A 9,850-nucleotide genomic window follows, 5' to 3' on the forward strand; every position below is an offset into this window, starting at 1 on the left:
CATGATTATTGACTCGCGATGCATGATTTCCGCGATGCATGAATTCCAGCGAGGCATAAATTCTTTTCACGATGTATAAATTTCGACGAGGCATAAATTCTTCTCGCGATGTATAAATTTCGACGAGGCATGAAATCTTCTCGTCATGCATGATTATTGACTCGCGATGCATGATTCCGCGATGCATGAATTCCAGCGAGGCATAAATTCTTCTCGCGATGTATAAATTTCGACGAGGCATGAAATCTTCTCGTCATGCATGATTATTGACTCGCGATGCATGATTCCGCGATGCATGAATTCCAGCAAGGCATAAATTCTTCTCGCGATGTATAAATTTCGACGAGGCATGAAATCTTCTCGTCATGCATGATTATTGACTCGCGATGCATGATTTCCGCGATGCATGATTCCGCGATGCATGAATTCCAGCGAGGCATAAATTCTTCTCGCGATGTATAAATTTTGACGAGGCATGAAATCTTCTCGTCACGCATAATTATTTATATTGCCCCGTGAATAGTAACGGCAAGACGACCTCCAAATAATATATCGACTTGATCGATACTGATAAAAATAATAATTGCATAGCTCTCTCTTCTGAGGTAATGCATTGTCTTGATCGACAATAATCATCTGTCTTTGATAACGCAATGCAAATAGCGTCTTCTATAGAAATCGTGAAATCTTTGCTGAGATTCCCTTTTGATCCACCTTTGAATCTGGCCAGGCACTTTGTAAATTTCATGTATTAGGGAATGGCTTGAAATAAACAAATACATTCACAAGCATCTTGGCATAAAGATATGAAATGCTTCTTACTTTCAATAAAATCACCGGCTTTGGAGATAGTTTTCTCCTTCTCCGTATTCATCAGTCGGAAGAATTCGGTCGATTTCGAAGTGAAGCTATAAACCTGCATCCACAGAAAAATTGTCAGTTTTAAACATACTGATCTGTGTCGATCCCTTCGATTGTTTGCTCCTTGTCTTGACGTCCTCGGTTGATTTCCCGATTTCCCGACTCTTGATAGATAAGAAAATATCTTATGCCAAAACAGATGAAATATAATGGGGAATTTTTTTTTAAGAGAAGCAAGAAATTTTTTAAGAAATAGTATCTCGAAAAAGTCAATGCCAAGTCATGTCATGTCAGGCTTAACGAGCTTCTTTGAGTCCGACGCTTGTCGAATGAATTTCAGAGGCATTCCGGACTCGTGGGGAAGTCCCATGACGAAATTTTGAGGCCATCCTCAAAATTTCTGTCCCAGTTTAGTATCTTGCTCATCTTTCCATTGTAACCGAACAGATCTCAGAATTTTTGAGAAGATCTCAAAAATTCTGTCCCAGTCGCAAACTCGAAATGTCTTTAGTTTGATCCGCTGAGGAGAAGGTTCCTTCTGGAGAATTTTTGAGTCCCTCTCAAAAATTCTGTCCCAGTTTCTATTGTAGAAGGGGGAAATAGAAATCTTACGAGAGATATGACCGAGCCCTTGTGGCGCCTACGTATCCCGTTGAGGCAGGAATCAGGTCAAACGTAGTTCCCCTTAAAGGTTAACAAGAATAAAATTTACAAAGAAACCGACCGAAGCCGACAAAGGCCGCCTACGTATCTCATTCTTGAGAATTCAGGTCGAACGTAGTTCAGGTCTTAGAATTTTGGTCTTCTGTTTTGACTTGTTAAAGAAGTCCAACTTCAAATGAATTTTTGAGATCCTCTCAAAACTTCTGTCCCAGTTTCCACTATGGAGAGAAATGGAAATCTTCTGGGTATATGACCGAGCCGTTGTGGCGCCTACGTATCCCGTTGAATCAGGAATCAGGTCAAACGTAGTTCCAACACAAAGGAATAATCAAGGGGAATAAATGGGTTGACCGAAGCCGACATAGGCCGCCTACGTATCTCGTTCTCGAGAATTCAGGTCAGACGTAGTTCGTTACAAGAGGGATAAGAATTCAAATTCGAACAAATACAAGCAAACAGAAGATTACAAGTAAATGATGGGAAATGCAAAACGAACTTCACGCGTAATATCTCTTGACAGCATCTGAGTTGATAGGTTTGGGCCACACAGCGCCATCCATCTCTGACAAGACTAAAGCACCTCCAGATAGTACTTTGCGGACCATGTAAGGACCTTGCCAGTTTGGTGCGAACTTTCCCTTGTACTCGTCTTGATGAGGAAAAATACGCTTAAGAACCAACTGACCAACTTCAAAATTTCTGGCTCTTACTCTTTTGTGAAAAGCGCGAGTCATTCTTTGTCTATACAACTGGCCATGGCAAACAGCAACCATCCTCTTTTCATCAATCAAGGCTAGTTGATCAATCCGTTTGCTAACCCACTCAGCATTACTTAGCTCAGCTTCTTGGATGATCCTCAGTGACGGTATCTCGACTTCAACAGGTACGACTGCTTCTGTTCCGTATACTAGCAAGTATGGAGTAGCCCCAGTTGATGTTCTGACCGTCGTTCGATAACCCAGTAGAGCATATGGCAACATTTCATGCCAACCCCGCTGCTTGTCAATCATTTTCCTCAGAATCTTCTTGATGTTCTTGTTGGCGGCCTCTACAGCTCCGTTCATTTGAGGGCGATAAGCAGTTGACCTTCGGTGGATAATCTTAAATTGTTCACATATCTCTTTCATCAGATGACTGTTGAGATTTGCACCGTTATCAGTGATGATGGATTCTGGAACTCCAAATCGGCAGATCAAATTGTTGCGGACAAAGTCGGCCACCACTTTCTTGGTTACCGATTTGTAAGAGGCTGCTTCCACCCATTTGGTGAAATAATCGATGGCAACCAAAATAAATCTGTGTCCATTGGAAGCGGCCGGTTCTATAGGGCCGATGACATCCATTCCCCAAGCTACAAATGGCCAAGGTGAACTCATAGCATTGAGTTCGTGAGGTGGCACCCTTATCAAATCTCCGTGCACTTGACATTTATGGCATTTTTGCACGAATTTGCAACAGTCGTTCTCCATAGTCATCCAGAAGTAACCGGCTCGAAGGACTTTTCTTGCCAAGGTAAGCCCGTTCATATGTGTGCCACAGACTCCAGCATGTATCTGTTCAATAAGCCTCACGGCTTCAGCAGCATCCACGCATCTCAAAAGACCCAAATCTGGAGTCCTCCTGTAAAGGACTTCTCCATTCAAAAAGAAATTAAGAGCCATACGACGTATCGACTTCTTTTGATTAGATGTGGCGTCTTCTGGATATGTCCCAGACTCCAAGTACCTCTTTATGTCGAAATGCCAAGGCAAACCATCTGGTTCTGATTCCACGTGTGAACAATGGACTGGATGCTCCTTCAAATCTATATCCAGCGGGTCGATGTAATCAATATCCGGATGTTTGATCATTGAAGCGATGGTGGCAAGAGCATCAGCTAATTCATTCTGTATTCGGGGAGTATGTCTGAACTCAATCTTGCGAAACCTTTTACACAGGTTTTGCACATATTGTACATAAGGTACAATCTTTGGGTTATTCACAGCCCATTCTCCTTGAACCTAATGATCAAGAGGTCTGAATCTCCAATAACCAGTAACTCGTAAACATTCATGTCAACGGCCATTTTCAAACCGAGAATGCAAGCTTCATACTCAGCCATGTTGTTTGTGCAGTCGAACCGTAGCTTAGCCGCCATAGGATAGTGCTGACCAGATTCTGATACCAAGACTGCTCCAACACCTTTACCCTGGTGATTCACCGCTCCATCGAAGAATAATCTCCAACCTGGATAAACTTCAGAGATATCTTCACCCACAAATGACACTTCTTCATCGTGAAAATATGTCTTGAGAGGTTCATACTCTTCATCAACGGGATTTTCCGCAAGATGATCAGCCAAAGCTTGTGCTTTTATTGCCTTTTGAGTCACGTACACGATGTCAAACTCACTTAACAGCATTTGCCATTTGGCCAGCTTCCCGGTCGGCATCGCTTTCTGGAAAATATACTTCAACGGATCCATCCTGGAGATAAGATATGTAGTATACGACGATAGGTAGTGCCTCAGCTTCTGGGCAAGCCACGTCAGAGCACAGCATGTTCTTTCCAGCAAAGTGTAACGAGACTCGTACGGAGTAAATTTCTTGCTGATGTAGTAGATAGCCTTTTCCTTCTTCCCTGTCTCGTCGTGTTGACCAAGTACGCATCCAAAGGCGTTATCTGAGACAGATAAATACAGCAACAAAGGACTCCCTTCTCGCGGAGGAACCAATACTGGTGGGTTAGACAAGTAGCTCTTGATAGCGTCGAAAGCGGTCTGGCACTCCTCAGTCCACTTAGTTGGGGCATCTTTCTTTAGCAACTTGAAGATAGGCTCACATACCACTGTCGATTGTGCTATAAACCGGCTGATATAGTTTAACCTCCCCAAGAAACTCATCACCTCTTTTCTCGTTTTTGGCGGAGGTAACTCCTGAATTGCTTTAATCTTGGAAGGGTCGAGCTCAATACCTCTTCTGCTGACTATAAACCCTAACAATTTCCCAGCTGGGACTCCAAAAGCACATTTGGCGAGATTTAGCTTCAAGTTGTACCTACACAAACGTTCAAAGAATTTTCGCAGGTGTGTCAAATGATCTGAACTCTCGCGGGATTTAATTATGACGTCGTCCACGTACACTTCAATTTCCTTGTGAATCATGTCGTGAAAGATAGTCGTCATGGCTCTCATGTAAGTGGCACCGGCGTTTTTGAGCCCAAAAGGCATCACCCTGTAGTGATATACCCCCCAAGGTGTGATGAAGGCCGTTTTCTCCGCGTCTTCTTCATCCATCAGAATCTGGTGATAACCCGCGTAACAATCCACAAATGACTGCATCTCATGTTTGGCACAGTTATCAATCAGAATATGGATATTTGGCAACGGGAAATTATCCTTTGGACTAGCCTTGTTGAGATCTCTGTAATCAACGCAAATCCTGATTTTTCCATCTTTCTTGGCGACCGGAACGACATTCGCCAACCAAGTGGGATATTGCGTTACTTCTACCAACCGGGACTCTATCTGCTTGGTGATTTCCTCCTTAATCTTCAAACTCAATTCAGGCTTGAATTTCCGAGTCTTTTGCTTCACTGGCTCGAACCCTGGGTTGATAGGCAGCTTATGAGATACGACATCAGTACTCAACCCCTGCATGTCACCGACCTCTCAAACAAACACATCGCTGTATTCGGCAAGCAAATGAATCAGGCTCTCCTTCTGAGTTTCATTCAGGTGAGTGCTGATCTTAACCTCTTTGACACATTCTGAGTCTCCCAAATTTACCGTCTCTGTTTCCTCCAGATTCGGTTTATGTTGATTCTCGAACTGTCGAAACTCTTCTACTACATAGTCTGGTTCCCCACTTTCTTCGCCGTAGTCGTCAGCCTCGTCGTCATTTGCCTCATTTTGTTCATTTAGCTTATGACATGACATGATGTTGGCAGGTTTGTAACTTACGTTACTGAAATCATAAACAGACAAAATTAGAAGAGTAAAATATAACAAGCAATCGAATGAACAAAGTCAAAATAAGGAGGCTTTCATTTAAACTGAATCAAAATGCAAAGTTGGGTCATGGCACAAGGCCATGTCGCCCTTTAAACAATCATAACAAAATTCAAAATCAAGAAAATGCAGAAATGGTGGGTCTCGGGCCTCTTCCGAACGACCACCGATTTTGGCATGCACAAAATAATTCCTTTCTACCCAAAAGTCCGGGACATCAGGATTGGTGTGGACGTCCAATTCTTCAGCATCTCCCCCGGTTCAGCATCACGAAAGCTAGCTGGCTCCGCCTCCTCCTCTATGACGGCATTGATCTCCTTGAACAGGTCACAGATTCCTTCCCCGTCGTCTTCAGGCTCGGCATGCTCCCGAACTGGAAAGAAGTGATAGAGATGCGGGATCGGCTTAGTCAACTCTTGATCCCTTCTCCTCTTTACCTTCCTATCATCATCTGTGGGGATGTACCCCAAACCATACTTTGATCCCTGAGCAAGGACCGGAACAGGCTCAATAATTCCTTGGGAATCTCTTCCCAATCCGAAACCTGGCTCGAACCCATTTTGCCGCATCACCGTGGCTATCATTTTGTACACGGTTGGCATGGAGTTGAGGGCCAAATCTTCGTTGGTGGCATTCACCAGCTCCACTGTGTAAAAGTCTGCGCCTCGCGGCATCTCATCAATGACCGACACCTACTTGCCCGAGCGACTTCCCTCGCCGTGAATCACTAACTCTTCATTTTTCCATACAAGCTTCATCATCTGATGGAGAGTAGAGGGGACGGCTCCAGCCATGTGGATAAACGGCCTTCCCAAAAGAAGGTTGTAGCTAGTGTCTATGTCCAATACTTGGAATTGCGCACTGAACTCTGCGGGGCCCATTTGAAGGGTCAAAGTCACAGCCCCTAAGGTGTCTCTTTGCACACCATCAAATGCCCTTACATTGACCTGATTCTGCTCCAATTTCCCAAGGTCAAAATTTAGTTGCCTCAACGTCGACAATGGGCAAATATTCAAACCGGACCCATCATCTACCAAAACACAGTTGACAACCTTTCCGCGATATATCACGGTAATGTGTAGCGCTTTGTTGTGGGATCTTCCTTCGACCGGCAACTCATCGTCACAAAAGCTGATTCGGTGCCCCCGAATGACTTGATGAATCATAGCGGCCACGTTATCACTACTTGTACCTGAGGGTACGTATGTATCATCAAGAGCTTTCATTAAGGCTTGCCTGTGGGACTGAGAGCTCATCAGCAGGGCCCACACGGAGATCTGAGCCGGAGTCTTCTCTAAATGTTTGACGATGGAATAGTCCTTCGGTTGCATCCTTCTCCAGAATTCTTCTGCTTCCCCCTCGCTTATCGGCCTCTTAGCATGGTCCTTCTTCTGTCCTCCGAGAGCAAGCTCATTAGGAGTGTAGCACCTTCCGGACCTGGTCCTGCCTTGGGCCACGGCAGTTTCAATGACAAATTTGGGCTTAACGAGGGTTTTCGAAGGTACCAAGGCAACAGCCTTTGCAGGTGTCAGAATAACAAACTTCCTCCTTTCTTTGACGCTTAAAGAAGCGACAGCCCTTTCCAAGTCCTCATGCATAATAGGGGTAATCATCTTTGTTCCACACCCGTCTTCATCCGTTTCAATCATATTAAGGTTGTCACCTCCATGATTCGGCAACGGATTTGTGTTGACGTTTGGCACCGCCGGTTGAAGAGAAACTACCTCCTGATCGATCAGGTCTTGGATTTTGTGCTTGAGGTTGATGCAATCTTCCGTGTCATGTCCAACACTGTTGGAATGATAAGCACACCTTTGATCTGGCCTGTAGAACTTTGAGTTGACATCCCCGGGTTTGGGCCCCACAGGGTGGATGTATCCATCTGCGGCTAGCCTCTCAAATAGTTTGGTCCGGCTTTCAGCAAGTGTGGTAAAGTTCCTTGAAGGCCTTTTTTCAGATCTCGGACGGGAAGTATCATAACTGCTTTGCCGAGGGGGAGGCACCCGCTGATAATTTTGGGTATTTGTACGAGGAGCTTGGCCCCGGGGATAAGGGTTTGCCTGGAAATTTGGCATTGTAGCTTGGTAATTCGGGAGGGGGTCCTGGTATAATGGAGCTTGGACTTGATAAGTGGACGGAGGTGGTCGGTAGCTCGACTGTACGTTGGCACAGTTGGGAGCAATATTATGATAAGGGGATGGGATCTGGTATGGTTGAGGGTAATTTGGGTATATGGGAGAAAAATTTTGGAGATTAGAGGGTGGACTTTGGTACGACGAAATTTGAGCATTCTGATAGGTGGGGACAGTATTGTGGTTATTAGGATGATTGGGTTGTGGGTAGTAGGATCGGTGAGACTTTGGGGAAGGCCTGGAACGATCTTGGAAATGTGACGGGTTTCTAGGGGTTTTTCTTCCCCCATACGAGACAGCGGCGACTTCATCTCTTCTCTTTCTTATCAATCCTGAAGACCCAGGCGACGCAGATACACGGGCTATCTTCCCCGATTTTAGACCATCTTCGATAGTCTCACAACCTTTGACTATCTCAGCGAATTTAGCTCCGACCAGCAACATGATTCGATCATAGTACTCAGGCTCCTGTACCCGCACGAACACTTCCACAATCTCTTTCTCGGTCATGGGTGGCCTTACCCTCGCCGCTTCTTTCCTCCACCTATAGGCAAATTCCCTATAGCTTTCAGTTGGTTTCTGCTTCATCTTCTCTAGAGAATACCGATCGGGCACTATTTCAACATTGTAGGCGAATCGGTCAATGAAGTCCTTAGCCAGTGCATTCCAACTGGGCCACTGCCTGGTTTCATGTGAAGTAAACCACTCGAGGGCCTCCCCACACAGACTTCGGCTGAAAAGCCGCATCAACAAGGCCTCATCCCTGCCAACTCCCACGAGCTGGTCACAATACGCTCTCAAATGCGCCATAGGATTGCCCACTCCTCCGAAGGTGTCAAACTTCGGAATTTTAAAACCTTCGGGAAGGTTCAAATCTGGATGGATGCACAATTCTGCGTAGTTAAGTCCGACGGCGTCTGGGATGCACTGTAGCTCTTTCATAGCCCTTTTGATTTCTTCCTTTATATCGATCTTCACTTCTTCTTTCGCCTTCCATTCTCTTTCCTGTTCTTCATAGTGATCCAACTCAGAATCGTGCACCTCGTGCTCGGCAGGAACGGGAACTTGGAAGGTGGCTCTTTTGGGGAGGGGTGGAGCTATAGAGGGACTTGGAACGTTTTGGGCGGTCTGGTAGTTCTGTGGGTAGGCCTGAGGATTGGTGTTCTGGCTCAAATGCGGATGAAATGCTTGGGTATTGAAGGCAGTTTGAGTTTGGTTTTGATTTTGTGGCGGTGGGGCAGTTTGAGTATTCTGAGGATGGGGTGGTATTTGAGGGTGGTTATTTAGAAGAGGTGAAGGAGTTTGGTAAGATGCTGAAGCGTATTGAGGGTTTTGGGTTGTGAGGTCAATCACAGACGGATTATGCACAGGTGTGGAAGGCTGGTTCTGAGTTGGATCTATGTTTGATGAAGGGAAGTAGACCGGAGGTCTTGCATCAGCAATATTAGTACCAAATCCAGGTGGAGGCGCATCCTGTCTCCGTTGCATTTCAACTTTCATTTCAGCAATCTGTTGCATCAGTTGCATGATCAATTCGTTCTGTTCCACTACAGTGGGCTGAGCCACCACAACGTCAGTAAGACGCCCTTCGTCATTGTTGTCTCCCATAATTGTTTTTCCTTTGTCTGAATTTGATCGAGGGAAGGAATTTGTAGGACCTTTTGACCTGGTGAAGTAAGGATGATCTGCCAGCTTTATCGACACAGATCAGTAAAAGGTACCTGAGAGGTAAAAACAACTCAAAGGCAAATTTGTTAGTGCATATCTAGAGTACAAAATGCATAATATCGCACATAAAACAGATAAACACACAAGTCGTTTTGTTTGAGGATATCTTAACCCACGAATAAGGACGGATATATATTTTGAACAAACAGGAATTTGTTTATTTGGCGCTATCTTGGGAAATCTGAATCACGTTGAGCTATGGTCTTCTTGCAGCTGCTTTGCGACGTCCGTTGATCTTATCTTCGTATCTCCGAAACATGGAGGAGAATGAAAATTTTCTGTGATAGGGGTCGGGCCGAGAAGGCTGCCTACGTATCTCACGGGGAGAATTCAGGCCCAACGTAGTTCGGATTTTAGGATGAAAATTTTCCATTCATTCTTTCGTTGTGATTACAAGGGAATTGAAACACAACATTGAGATTTCTAGAAGACCACATTCGGAGATTTCTTGTCTTGTGGCTGCGTCATTCCTTTCCTT

General features: G+C 44.9%; 1 protein-coding gene across 1 annotated transcript; it reads right to left on the reverse strand.

Annotated features, from left to right (window-relative positions):
- Positions 1 to 6,204: 6,204 nt before the first annotated feature.
- LOC138337094 (uncharacterized) lies at positions 6,205 to 9,252 on the reverse strand. Its single transcript, XM_069296847.1, has one exon. The coding sequence runs from the start codon at positions 9,250 to 9,252 to the stop codon at positions 6,205 to 6,207; it is 3,048 nt and encodes a 1,015-aa protein (XP_069152948.1).
- Positions 9,253 to 9,850: the final 598 nt, after the last annotated feature.

The sequence above is a fragment of the Solanum lycopersicum genome, chromosome 4, assembly GCF_036512215.1.
Source record: "Solanum lycopersicum chromosome 4, SLM_r2.1".
NCBI classification, from domain to species: domain Eukaryota; kingdom Viridiplantae; phylum Streptophyta; class Magnoliopsida; order Solanales; family Solanaceae; genus Solanum; species Solanum lycopersicum.